A 14,928-nucleotide genomic window follows, 5' to 3' on the forward strand; every position below is an offset into this window, starting at 1 on the left:
CAGTTTTCGCCTCTTCAGAACCTTATTTAGTCCCTTCCTCTCATTTATTTCCCTCTGTCATTTCTCTCTCTTCTTTTATGTTTGTGTGTAGGCACACACACACACATACATACAGACAGACACGCCACAACAGTCTAATCTGATTAGTTCAGAGGGCTGGCAGTGTCACTTAGTCTCACTCCGTCTTTTTAAGTTTTCATCGTTGAATAAATGCATAATTCGCCTCATTCTACATAGACCAAGGGAAGTGCTGCGGTAATCTCTAAAGTCTGTTGGGTGAACGCTACGTGTTCATGTGAAAGCCTCAGTAAGTCAAGTAAGGGAGCTGATTTACTCACATACACCATTGATTAATAGCTATGGCAATAGTTTTGGTTTAATTTGCCCAGGTTCTGAGACATCTGGCGCCACCTGAATACAGTGAATTGATTCTTTTTTTGTGGTGCAAATCTCTGAAAAAAATACATTTGAAAAAACTCAAGATTAGTGTGTCTTTTCATTGAAATTGTTGTGGCTAGATCTGCAGGATTATCCACAGACCTAGATAGAACTGCAGCTCCTGATAAATTGTCTACAGTGAGGTATGTGGATTAGTCACAGCAACAGAAAATTATTTTATTATTATTTTTTATTATTTTTCATTGCTTAGAGTCATATCAATATTTTACAAGCTCGGATACATGTTAATATCTCAAAGTTGTTATGTAAAGGGGCACTATGTCAGGATCTTAATATTTACAATATTAATGAGGTAATAATACAAACTCCATAACTGAATGAACAAGCTGTTCTCAGAGGAAAATACGGCCCCCAGAACACTGTTTGAAGCTAGAAAGTAGGAACTAGAAAATATAAACAAAGTAAAACAGTATGAAATTGTGTTTAAGGTCAGTTTCTTTATTCAGTTTATTCACTCACACAAACGAAGAGAGTTGTTGATTTAGTTTGTTAAGGCATACAAAAAGTCAGGCAATGAAGAGTTTTCTTTTCTCTTCCCTAAAACTACATAGTGCACCTTTTTAAATTCTAATTAAATTCCCTCAAGGGGATTTTTATCTAGAAAAGAAAAGTGATACTGAATCCAACCAGGTACCAGTGCTTTCAGGGTCAGTAATGGCTGTCAGGTTTTGGTGATTGTCTTACTTAAATATGGTAATTACATGCCAGCTTTGAAGTATCCGTCAATTATTCAACATTTTATCCATACCACCCACCCCAAATGTCATCATTAATATGTAATGTTTTAATTGTTAAAATGTGATCCCATATAAAGATGTTACATAGAGTATGTTTAAAAATACAGAGAGCCAAGACAGACTCGGTCTCACTAAGTGACAAATTTAACATTTCAATCATCAAGTTCTCAGTAATCAGATAATCAATGAGTTAACAGTTCCTTCATTACGTGCAGACTGGCTGCTTCATCATGTATTCTGCCGAGCTCTGTAACAGCAACCACAGAAGACACAAACACAGAGGAGATGTAAATTATTATTATGATTATAGCATAAAACTGCAGTCCGAGTGTGTGTTTCGAAAATGACCCACATGATAATATATGGATGTGTGTTTCTGTGTAAATTTTTGTGCCCTTCTCAGTATTCACACACAGCACAACAAAATTCATGATCAGCACTACTAGGACCTGGTTTCCCTGAGTGATAACCCTGTGATAGTTCTGTGATTACTACAGTATAAAATGTAGAGGCAGAGAGATATATCAACTGGAATATGCCCCCCTGGGCAACAGAGCTGAGCAGACTGACCCTCCTGCTGGTGGTAAAATGGCAGCAGGTAGTGCCAGTGGAAATCACCTCATGTAATGATATGAGCAGACCTAATGTGCTCGGCTTTATTGCTTCCTCTCTGTCTCTCGTTAGCTTTCTCTTGCTTTTATTCCCTTTCCCTCCTGCCTCTAAATGCCTTCTTTCTTTGCCATTGTGTCCTCTTTTTTCTTTCTCTTTTTATTCCTGGCTTGTTGATATCTAGCTTCTTTTTTTTAAATCTCTATTTCACCATTCCAAAAGACCTAATTTGTAGTCCTAGCTGGACAAAAAACAACAACACAAACACATGTAGCTATGCAGTAAACACGCCAAACGGATAATCACACTGGACGTTTTGGTTGTTGATGTCCTTTCTGGTCATCGCAAGCAAAAGTGTGTACATGTCTGTACTGCTTCTGTAAACTCACGTTGCCCTGTGGAGTAGACATGTCCTGCTATAATTGGGTTTATCGGTTTTGCCAGGACTAGTTCCATAACATTTGAGAGAACTAGATGTGTGTGAGAGTGAGAGAGAGAGGCTATCCTGTTCTGAGGTCACGTATTGAAGGTCACTGCAGGGGAACAGGCCATGCTTTGTGCGCTACAGTGACTGGCTGATCAATACAGTGTCCTAGCTGCTGTCCTACTTCACGCTGGGCAGAGGAGCACACACATAAAGGCTACACACAAGCAGGCACAATGCTGCAGCAGCAAAACTGAAAGCTAGCGGAATCAGGGATGAATCATAGGTCGGTATTGTACTGTGTTCTTCATGATACCATCTGGCACCATCAGCAGGGAACCACTTGGAAGAAGGGAGAAAGATATTAAAACAAGAATGAATATTAAAATCCAGTGACATAGACTGACAGATGACAACTCCATCACTTTTTTGTGAATTTGGTTGTTTGTTAGGGCAGAACAGGATAGCTAAATGGAATTCAGCAATAATTAATTTTAGTATTTACAACCTGTGCTTTTGCTACTGTGACATGCCAACATGTCGTCTGTGAAAAAGAGCCAATTAGCCAGAGTAGCTGAAAACACCTGTGTGGGTGTGCAGGGCCAATTAGATACTGACATTAACAACCTTGTTAAAAATTAAGCTGTCGCTGTAGTTGGTGCTCTAGAATTGCCTGGCTTTAAATTAGAGCTTGAAAGTTCATCCTTGACCTTGGAAACAGTAGTTAAACTGGAATGACACACAGTAGAGCACATTTGCAAAGGTTATAAACAAAAATGAAACCAGTAGTTGTATGCCAGGTTCAGATGACACGATATAAGCCCAATTTTAATCTGTTCCTGCAGACGTATGGCGCCAGGTTGGTTGGGAATGACAATGTGCATAAAATCAATCTTTTTTCCCATGAAGTGTGTCAAACACATCATGTCATCCTGTAAAAAGGATTCTAGTTTAACTACTGTTTCCAAGGTTAATGTAAAAAGACTTGCATGTTAGAATTTTTTTTTCTCCTTCCACAGTGAATTTCACAATATGGTCTAAATGTTGACCACTAGGAACACAGGATGATCTTCCATGCATAACTGTATACTTTGCAGAAAGACTGAAGAATGATGTCGGGAGGGGGAACTGTGAAACAGAGGAAAGGTCATGTTGCTTTTTCTTTCTGTTTGAGGTTTTTTTTTAACAGTATCATACACACCGCCATTGTTTGTTGTCATTGTCATCGTAACAGCCAAAAATATCTTGTAGTCTGAACCAGGCAATACAAACAAACAAAAAAGCTAGTAAGTGGTCTTGAGGTTAGGGATACCCCAGAGCTTTGATCAACCTTAGCAGACAAAGTTTACTGAGATTTTTTTGTCAAACAACTCAACTTTTTAAATTACTTTTTAAAGTAAGTATGATACACTGTAAGTTATACAGCCACTATGGCTATAAGGTCTGCAATATGTAATTGAAATGTTAAATTTTAAAAGGGCTCTTTTGTGAAGACCTTAATGTTGCTACTTTGTAGAAAGGCAGCTCTTCTATTTTTCGGTGTCAACAACAGTTGACATTCACTTAAATATTTTAGAGTGCCAAATTGTTAGTGCTGTCAGACGGGATTGTAGCGTCCCTGGAAACGTTTTGGTATGATGCAATATAGTCTGCAGATTTTCAGCTATAATATATATAACAAACTGGAGAAACTGCTAGTTTTATTGCTAAAAGCTATGGTTTTAGAGTCTTTATATAAGATGGATTTGAGTGACAGTGCAGTATCGTGCTGTATTTTGTCTTCTGTCTAAACAGAACAAGACAACATGTCAAAAGCTTGTTAAGGTATTGCTTTGGAAGTTAAATATGTAAGAAATGGATCTCTTTAGTGTCTGAAGAGTTTGTCTACAGCAGAAAAATGGAAGTAATTGAAAAGTCTCGGAGATAATTATGCAAGTGATTGAGTGTTCTACTCTGCCTCATTACTGATTACTTGTACTGTGCTGATGACATGCTGCATGATAATGAACAAAAACCTTGCTCCGTGCCTGCTAAGGAGACACTCTTTTCTTTCTCTGTACAAAAGGGAAATTAAGTATTTTAGGCAGAATGGCTCTTGTCAGCCAGAGGTTTTTCTAATTGGGATGTTTGAGTTTGTGAAGAAGAATGGCATTGTTAATGGACCTGTAATTCATGTAACCCCTGTATCTACACACAGTGCAATCGTACAGTGCACGTTAGTGCAGATATCTCATTTTACATTTACTTCTCTCAATGTAATCTAGACTGTCCCAGTTCTTACCTTTTTAATTTTGTTGTACCCTCAAGAGTTTAGATGCTGTAGTGTTTAGTCATCATTTGAGTGTGTGAGAATGCAACAGATGGGGATGTGGGTAGAGAGACTAATTTTACAGTCTCAGTCTTTTGACCAGGCGGCGTATCCACGACATACTGAACTTATTTGGTCTTGATTAAGTTTGAGCAATCTGAGAGCTATAACAGAGAATGTAAGGCCCCTCTGATATCCAGTCCATTGGGTGTATTCTTACACACTTGCACCGTGTTGAACTGTGGGAGTGTCATTTGTTTTCATTACCGTTTCCCTGAAAGCACTTCCCAGTTCTTAGAGAAGACTGCACTCCTGGCCAGATATTCATGATGTCGTGAAATGTGATTACCGTTCTCGAAACAAGCAGATGCTATCCTCCCTGCTGACACAACATTGGATTATGGGACATTGTTTATCTACATTATTTATTGCATGTTTGTTTGCCTACACAGACACTGACACAGAATTCCGCATTGAGAGACGACAGTTGAACTACTCCCTATACATTTCCTGTCAAGAAGTCTGGCTCCATGCCATGTGATGAACAATCTGTCAGCAAAGACAGTATGGCACAAGAAAGAAGGAGTGTTGTTGTTTTGATGTTGTAGGGAGGACTGAAGTTTGAGATTTAGCCATGAAGTCAACATAATGTTGTAGAAGGAGGAAAAAGTGAGACAAGCAAATGAAATCTAGGTCAAGAAGAGATATCAGGGCAAGAGTGAAAGGAGGCCACAGAGAGGGAAGAAAGTTTAAAAAGATACATTAAGACAAAAGGAAGAAAAAATACAGTACTTGCTCTTTGGGCACTCAAAGTGAACTGCAGTAAAATAGTTATAAAATACAAACTCAAATTGGAGAATAAACTTGGAGGGAAAATAATTAATTATATCCAGCCCTAATATTTGCACATTTGACAATGAAATTCTCTTCAAAAACCCAAATGCTGTGCACTTGACACTTGCACGGTGCGGACGGTATCAGTAGATTAGTGTGAGTAGCTGTCTGTGTAAATGTGCAACAGGTTTAATTTCTAAAGCAAAGATAAATCTTAGAGGAAAAGATAATATTGTGGTTTGTATTGTATAGAAAGAACACATTTTTGGCTTTTTTCAAACTCTCCACTTGCCAGCTCTGGGCTCTTATTGTTATCTTTAGCCTATCTTCCCCTTCTCTTTTTCCGCCGTCAGCGTCTTGACTGGTGTATTAACACCTGCAGATCAGCTGGAGGCCACAAAGCTCAAGCCTCCTTTCTGCTTAAGTCAACCCGTGTTGTGGCAAACACTGTAGAGAAAGAGAACAATGAGAGGCCAATAGGCCTGTCACGATAACAAATTTTGCTGGACGATAAATTGTCCTAGAAATTATGCGATAAACGATAATATTGTCGCTTTGAGACCATTTTTCAACTAATATAATGATAATGGCATAATAATGCAAGTACACCCTTTCAAAGATCAATAAACCTTTATTTCTAAAGAATATTTAACATTGGAATGTGAAAAAGACATTTTAAATATCCAAAATAAATAAAGATGGAGGCTGTGGCCAAAGCAATTGAGCCATGGCCAGCCACGGTTCCTTATTGCAGCAACAATGTTAGCACCATTGTCTGTAGTGATGCGGAGGCGTGACGGTACACGTGATGATGATGACGTATGTGTTTTTTTTCAAGGTGTTTCCCCGGTGTCCTCCTGTTAATCTAAACATGTACCAGCTGTCTGTTTATAATCATATGGATGCTGTTATAATGTGTTGTGATTGAGATCCTGACTCACCAAACATCCTGGAAAGTGACAAAGTTACGTTTTTCTATAATTTACATAATTACATAATCGCCATCAGTAAACTGGACGCTGTCTGACTATTTCACTCTCGGGGTTCACTAAGTTCACTGAGTCTTGTCGGGAGGGCTGACCGTCTCCATCACAACAGTAACTGACCGTCGCGCGACAAACACTTGGCGAGTTAAAGTTTTTTGCCAGGGACAGACGCTGTTTTTCGGGCAGAAATGTGACGAAGAGTCGGTCAGACCGACAGGCTGACAGACACTTCTCCACGAATAACTGCGGTATTTTTTTCCTCACATAAGTTGCCAAAGACACGACCAGTTACTACGTTCCTGTTGTTTGGTCCTGTAACGTTGCTTTGTGGGACATTTATTTTTATTTTGTTGAGTGAAGGATCTGTAGAGTTATCAGACACCAACACCATCAGATCGACACGCCCTCGCTCCGCGCCGCCAGCTCGGTTCGCCTCTGATACTACCTCCGGAGACGCAGCGAAATGTCACCGCTCACCGCATCTGAAACGTTCACACAAAGGCGGATGCGGAGAATTGGCGCAGTATCCCCGCATGCAAACGGCTGCGTGAATGGGGCTAGTGACTGACAAGAGGGTTCTAGTGAGAGACACGAGGAAAACAAACAAGCATGCAAATGGAAATTATCGAGGCCGGCAAAATTATCGAGCTCATTTTAATTTATCGTATGATTAATTGATTTATTGATTATCGTGACAGGCCTAGAGGCCAATGTGAAGCAGCTGATTCTCCCTCTCTCTCTCTCTCTCCCCCCCCCTCTCTCTCTCCCTCTCTCTCTCTGAACCCCCCCGTGCCCCCACCTTCCTTTAATGAAAGGAGCCATTGTCTCTGACCTGGATTGAAAAACTCACACAGTACTTTTCCTTTGAGGTCTTAAAAACTTTGCCTGCTTAGATGAAAAGCAATTTGCTTTGCTTGCGTATGTACAGTACTCATTCACGCATCCACACGCACATGCTCCTGCACTCTAATGTGAACATGCATAAAACCAAAACATAACAAACACATAACACCCACATATGGTCCCACATATGTACACAACCACTCAAATAAACCCATACTGACACATGAACATGTATAATTTGTGTGTGTGTGTCTGACAGCTCCAGTGTACTCAGAAATCTCAGATTCCAGGCCCTCTTAGTCTGCTGGCCACCCAGCAAAGCCCCACCTCTCTCTACCTCCGTGCCCTCCTTCTCTTTTTACAAAGTGACCAAAGCATTCAGACCAGCTCTGACCACTGACTATCACTCAGTGTGTGGAGGCCTAACAGAACAGTCTCTTTGTTTTGCTGGTGACAGAAGAGCACAGTGGAACCTGTCCTTGACCTCTTATTGAATGGGACATGTAAACATGGAGCATATACCCAAAGTTTGATGGGCTCAGGACTTTTGAGTGAGCAGAGGGTGCTGAGAACCTGTCGCCGTGGCTCGATTTCAAGAAAGACCCAAGGCGGCAACTCTGCCGTCCCGTTCCTGCACGAGCGTCCCGGGAAGTGGCCGACTGCAGAGACGGATGGGTTTTTGCAGGCTTGAGGACTACACCTTTGACAGCTTTGAGCTGCTTTACAATGGAGCTGTCGATAAGATCAAAAGCCACAAAAGTAACCTCAACCTCAGTAAGTTTGTCAGCTTCAAAATCAGGAATTTATGGACAAGTTGATCCAAATTACAATGTACTGTGAACTTGAATAGATAACTAAAGCTTCTACACGTTAGGCAGTATTATTTGGCAACCACACTGCGCTGTATACAGAGGTGGTACTGTAGACTTCTTTGTTTATTATGTGATCAACCCCAGTGAGATATACAAAACCAACCAAATACCAAAGTGTTTGATAGCCTCATCTTTATTGTGATAGCAATAGATACAGATACAGTAGTTAGAGTCCACAAGCTTCTTTTATTACGAAAACATGGATGAAAACATATAGTTCTATGTGTCTTAATTTTAAGTGTCTGTTTAAAAATGACTGTGCCATGTAGGGGGTGTAAAGGAAGTCTCTCATATGACACTTAGCCATGGTGGTTTTGGGTTGCAGATGCCACCCTTGCTCCACAGCACCACCCCTACCCTATTTTTTTCACTTGAGTTAACAAGAAAAATAATGTCGAAAGACGATCTGAATGTCATCAATATTGCACAATTTTTACTCGGCACGTTTTTCTGACATCTCTATAAAACTATGTCAGAAGTTTTATTGTTCCACTTGTCCAAATATATTCAGACACATCTGATTTCAACCAATTTAATTGTTAAAATTATATCTAAAAAACCCTAACATTTCACAATATTTAACCTCAGCAGAGTGTCTAGCTACAACTTGACCCTCTCCATCATCTGACTTTAACCATACCTGGTACAGAATCTACTGTATTACCTAAACTAAACAGGACCACGCAAGCTTCTTCTGGCCTCATTCACATCATTATATCGCAATTACCTTCTTTCGACATTGCAAGGATTTCCTGCTGATTTCTAGCCTTTATTAGCAGATGATATAATGTGTGTTTTTAGCTTATTTTTTTTTTCTCAGAGATTAGAGGTTCATGCAAAGCCTGCATGGCAGAGAAGGTCAGCGCTATTAAAAGTGACATCTCCTGGCATGGCATTTAGCTAATCCCCTGTCTGTGTTGCTGATAAATGGTGTAGTTACTATCCCTCATAATGGCCAAAGAGACCCTGTGATATGGTAACCCAGGATGAAGATTTATATATAGAAGACATCAATCCAATTTTAGAAGCGGAACAGGCGTGTTGACAGTATTATTAATATGCTATCTGATGTACAGGGCCTCTGTGGAACAGGAAAACGATTGTACTCTATCTGTCTGTGTCTGACACACATACCATATTGTGTCATGCAGTGCTGTATCTCACACACTTGCGGCACATCTAACACAGTATTATGGACTTTTGGAATGAGGCATGTCTATTTTTGGTGTTGGGAAGGAAACTATGGAGAGGAAAAGGGTGGAGAAAGGGGAAAGGAGTTGTAGAGGTTTCTATACACAGAAATAGTTGCACAAGGTGAGGGGAAGAAGTAACACACATTAAAGGGGCAGGAAATTTGGGGGAAAAGGAAGGGAGTGACCTTGTGAGAGATCTGCAGGGTCAGCGGCTTGAAGGTATGGACAACAGCAAATGAGTGACAGCGTCGTTGAGTATAGTACATGTCACACTCATCTGTTGACCAGTACTATCAATATTTTTAGCAAAATAGGTCAATTACATTAAAAGTACCGTATATTGTGTATGGTTTACTGACATTGTGGCATCATTTTAAGTTGCTATTTATATAGGCAGCTGTTTTTAACAGGAAATAACGCTCTACCCAATGTGCTCAGCACCAAATTAAAGTTAGCAGTTAGCTTGTAAACATAGTGGAGCATTTAGCAGCCTGATACTTCCCTCAGAAGTTGGTGGAGACCAAAACAGAGCTAAAGGACCAGTGAATATTGGAATTTCATACAACAAGTGGCCAGAAATGCAACTTTTAATTAATATTCATCCTACTGTTTCTCTGCTGGATGTGTAAATGGACAGTTGTTTGCAAAGATATATGTCATATCAACTTTGTAAAGCGGGAATATGTCAGACTTGGTGTAAACATCTTCATCTTCTGTATCCCTGTCACGCTTATTTTCAGCCACTTTGATTTACTTTAAAGTATTAAATAATTTTTTAATTAATTTTGTCCATCAAGTTCCATTGTATTTAAGCATTACTTTCACTATAGAGTAAACCACTGATTTAGTTCTGCCTACAGCACCCAGGGTGCATTGCAGCTGTTGTTAGTCATTTGTCTAATAGGTTTACAGTTGGACGTGTATCTCCTGGCACAGTGCAACCTAGCCAGTCCTAAGCTGCTTAGCCCATAGCAGCCTTTGGCTGGCCTCTCGCTTACGCACACACGCTCACTCTCTCTGTCTTGTTTACATACATGAATACCATAAACACATTCTTATGTTTGCAGATAGGGAAAGGAGGACAGGCAAACTGAGCCAGTGGAGGGATGAAAGTGTCTGAGAGGAGTCATGTTACATAGATGAATAAAGAGAGCACAAAATCATGCTTTGTTTTTGGGTTTCCTCTTCAGTGACTCACATGAGGGAAGACCAAAATGTTCTGCTTTCACTAAACCAGAAATGCAAAACATTATACAAAGCAAGTGAGATCTGGAGATAGAGTGTATGCCCTCTCGGTAATTCGTTAGCTGCGGGAGGTGCTGGCAATGAATGTTTTATTAGCTTTAATGGGTAGAGATAAAGGACGAGTGAGATATGAGATTAGGTGATGAGAAAGAGAAACTGGCAGCTTGATTCTTGTAATATGAATCCCCTCCTGCCTGTTTGATGATGGCAGTGTGTCGGGTAGAAGAAGAAGAGGGGTACCAGGTGATATACACTTTCCTTTGCAGGGGGCGCGTAACCCTGCTTTTAACACTTTCTTCACTCCTAGTTTGGTCCCTTAGAATAATGAAGGTACTCCTCTTTCAAGCAGTGTTGGAAACTTTGCATTTATTGTGCTTAACTGTAAATCCTCTGCTTAAACCTCAGCAGTGTGGTGGAGGTTCACAAAGTTCAGTTTTTAAAGGAAAAGCCCTGCTGACTTACGTTCTTTCTTTTTCTGTATATGTGGATGTGATTTTGTGCTTTTTCCTTCTTCTTTTTTTGTATGCATCATGCTATGGATGAATAAATGTTTGGAAGCATTCAGTCATTTGTGCCTCTGCACGTGCACACCTTTTCATTGCCTCCTCTCCTCCAATATTCATGTGTCGCTTTATTCAGGGACAATAGACTGAGAGGAAACACCACTGTGCTGATGTTGCACCCCAGGCTTAGAAAGCCTTGATACCTGAAACCACTTGAAGCCAGGGGGTGAATGACAAGAAGGAAGAGTGAGGTGGAGGTGAAGGTGAAGGAGCTGGATGGGGGGAGACATGAAGTGAGAGCAGCATTAATAATTGGAGGATGTGTTATTAATGAAAATCACTCCAGTTGTGTAACTTCAACTTTGATTCCACTTCAGAATAAGATGTTTTTTCATCATTTAATTATATTTTCATTTTAGATTAGATTGTCTGTTTTGCAGAAATTGAAGTTGTTTTCCCCAATTCAGATGCGATCTGCTGGATGAAATGTTCCACATAAAGTTTGAATAACTTTCACGCATACTTATCAGATGCCTTTTTCATGACCTCGAAAGTACATGTGGAGCTCTTGGGGCTGAGTTGTTTTCATATCAAAAATTTGAGATGCTGATCTCCAATGATTGTGTTATATTTTTCCAGAGGAGGAGCTGAGGAAGCTGCGGGAAGAGACCAATGTGGACTCCCTGCGGCAGGAGCTGGAGAGAGAGCGAAGCAAGAGGATAGACCTGGAGCAGAAGATGAATGAGGTGCTCAAAACCAGGTAAGAGAGAGACAGAAAGCAGAGCCGAGTGCACGACAGGAGATGAGACTAAATGTGCAAAAGAAGGGAAGTAAAAGTGATGGAATGACAGGAAATGGTGACACTGCACTTTGTGACAATTCAGCTGATCAAAGTTTATCATAGGTCATATCTGCAGTGTGTTTGTGCGTGTCAGTCCCAGTGCTACCAAAGTTTTCTGTTTATAAATATAGGCCTCAGCAGCTTAGTAGGCGGGGTATTCCATAAGGAGGTGTGTTTGTGTGTGTGTGTGCTTGGAGGGAGATGGAAATTGAGAGAAAAAACAGAAGCAAGTCACGCGCCGGTCTGTGTCGCCAAGTGCACACTGTGACACAGTTGCTATGCTGGTGTCAGTAAAAGCCTGCGTCTCTTGGCACCCAGCGAGCCACCCTTAAACCCAGGGTGTGTATGTACGACTCTGCGTGTGGGATCAGATGATGTTTCCACGCCTGCCAATGGGAAATTCCACCAGTGCTCTCAAAGTGATTATCAGCACAGAAACACAGCCTCAAGAATGTCTGAGACAGTGTGTGAGAGGTAAGCTAATGTACCGTGAGCAGAGTTTTCTTCAGTTAATCCTCTGATAGCAGTATCCAGCTGGAGAGATGGGGGTGCTCTTTTTCTGCGGCTACTATCCAAGTGTTTTTGGGCAAGGCAGTAGAGCCTGGTAGCCAAAACTAAAACACTGGTTTCACTAAGAAGTTGAATATAATTGGGTGGACTTAAATGTCTTCTGTAAAATATCTGCACACTGCAATGTTCCAGATACAGATGGCTGACAAATTAAAGGAACATAACTGAATCACGTCCCAGTAAGATGTTGTCTCATTAATGGAGACACTTCAATGCAGCGGGTGAAGGCTGAGGTCACAGGATACTTTTAGTGACCCCACCACTGCTGTTGAAGCTTATTCACTATGTTTCTCCGCTCATTTTTCAAGTGTTTCCTTCAATTTGTCTCATATATTTAGAGCTGCAGCAAAAATGGATTAGTCAAAGTTAATTTGCAACAATTTGGATAAATAATTCAGTTTGATTACAGCTTGTGAACTGAATATTCAATCTTCTTTTATTGTATACTGAATACTTTTGGGATTTGGACTGTTGGTCAGACAAAGTAAGACAATTTGAAGAGGTTTCCTTGGGCTTTGGAAATGTGTGATAGGCATTTGCAACATTTTCTGACATTTTGTAACTATGTTTCTATGTAATTTGGTACTAAATGCTAAATTGTGTTCAATAGTTACGCTTCCATGTCATTCATCAGAATTGGAAGTGTAACCCAGACAGTCTTTAGATCCTTGTATACATGTAGCAAGTAAGCTGAACATGCAGAAATGTAAAAAGAATAATGTTGTTGTACTGTGCCAAATTACATAAGTCTGAGAATATTTTGACCAGTTACACATGTCCGTCTATACTGTAGGTTGTTTTGCAGAAACACAGTCTGCTAACAGCTCCACTAGAGCAGTCTGAGGTAATAAGTGCTGGCTGGGTGAGAAAGTGTGAAGCGCTTGTTCTGAGGAGATATGCTGCCACTCAGTGTGGTGGAGGGTGATGGATTCATAGAGCCAGTTTTTCACTATTTGTTTTTGATTGTCCAAAAAATGTTCTGTTTTTGCTGGCACATGCTACGAGATCATAACGGTGAGAATATTGACTTCACGCAAGCAGATTGAGACTGAAATGTCTTCGCCTCATTCTGTCTCCATCTCCATATGTGTCTATTTAACTCTGCCGGAGACGTGCCTGCTGTGGGACTGCAGCTCTGAATAGAGAAGTTAGATGGACGCTTGACAAATGTTTCCCCTTCTCTCTCTCTCTCTCCCTCTCTCTGTCCGTCCCCCTCAGGCTGGAGGACTCTCCGCCACAGCCTCCCCGGAAACAGCAGTCGCCCTCAAACAATGGAACAGGTATGAGTACCCCCGCAGGAGGAGGGGAGAGGGAGTGTGCCAAAGAGAAGGGTGGGTGGGTGGGTGTGAGTCCATGGGGACGAACAGGAAATGAGAAGGGAAGGAAGACTTTGACGTCCTCTGAGCGGGGGAGTAAATCAAGAGGTGTGTGTGTGTGTGTGTGTGTGTGTGTGTGTGTACACGCACACATGTGCGTGTATGTGTGCAGGGGAGGTGGGGATGTAGGATGTGTGCGGTTGAGCGCTCGACAGCAACAGTGTGAGTGCAGACAGAGTGTGGTGTTGATGGGTTATTCTAGGACATACAGCAACAGTGTGTGTGTGTGTGCGGAACGGAAACACACTCTTCCATGGTGATTTCCAGTGTGCAATTAGTTGTCTCAAGAGCAAGCAAGCAACAACAAACTGCAGCAATTAATCAAAAACTGTTCTACTGTGGAGGTTAATTGCTGTCATAAGATACATCAGTTAGGGAAGAGGAGAGTTTGTTAATGCAGCAATAGTCGGTTTAGTTTAGTTCCTAAAATGTGTGTGTTTTGGCTATTATTTGAAACTTTTTGTCACAGTGTGACTTCTAATGACCTAGCAGTTGTGTGTGCATGCGCGTGTGTGTGTGTGGTTTCAGAGAGACGTAGTGGCTAATTTTGGAAAATGGGTTATGATTGTGGATCACTTCATCTAGGGCAGACATGCCGGAGCTCTATCCAGTGTCGGAGGTGCGTGTGGGTGTCAATGTTTTTTTCAGGATGGGTTAAGAGTGTGTGTGTTTAGGCTTTTTTGTGTGGATAAATGGACAAAGAGAGTGAGTGTAATCTGTCACGTACAGAAGAGAGGATGAATAGAGTAATTTAGGCCGATGGCTCTGTGATAACTGTGTTAACTACAATTTGAAATGGCTTCTAACAGAATGTCATTATCTGTTGTGTTACGTATTAAATCTGCAGCAAAAAAAAACAAAAAAACAGCTCGAGCTCCCATTTTGCAATAATTACATAGTCAAATTTCACAGAGAGGATAAACACACACTGTCTGAAAAAGGACAGAGAGCACAGGCTGCTTTTTTTTCCAGCTTCACATTCACTCGCAGTCTCTGAGGGGAGCTGATCAGTACAACCGCTGTCAATTAGAGTCAATTAGTGTGTACTTAGCAGCTACACCAGAGCAGCTGAGGATAGTGTTCTTTGCTCAGGGGCACTTCAGCATTAGTAATTGACCATTTGCTGTG

At 41.0% G+C, this 14,928-nt stretch overlaps 1 protein-coding gene across 1 annotated transcript in view; it reads left to right on the plus strand.

Moving 5' to 3' along the window:
• gramd4a (GRAM domain containing 4a) overlaps positions 1 to 14,928 on the plus strand; it is a 50,758-nt gene that overhangs the window by 21,606 nt on the left and 14,224 nt on the right. Inside the window, exons 4-5 of the mRNA XM_073480512.1 lie at positions 11,653 to 11,773; positions 13,643 to 13,704. Of these exons, the coding sequence (XP_073336613.1) occupies positions 11,653 to 11,773; positions 13,643 to 13,704 (183 nt within the window). The remainder of the gene's footprint in view (positions 1 to 11,652; positions 11,774 to 13,642; positions 13,705 to 14,928) is intronic.

The sequence above is a fragment of the Pagrus major genome, chromosome 14 (genome assembly GCF_040436345.1).
Source record: "Pagrus major chromosome 14, Pma_NU_1.0".
Lineage (NCBI taxonomy): Eukaryota > Metazoa > Chordata > Actinopteri > Spariformes > Sparidae > Pagrus > Pagrus major.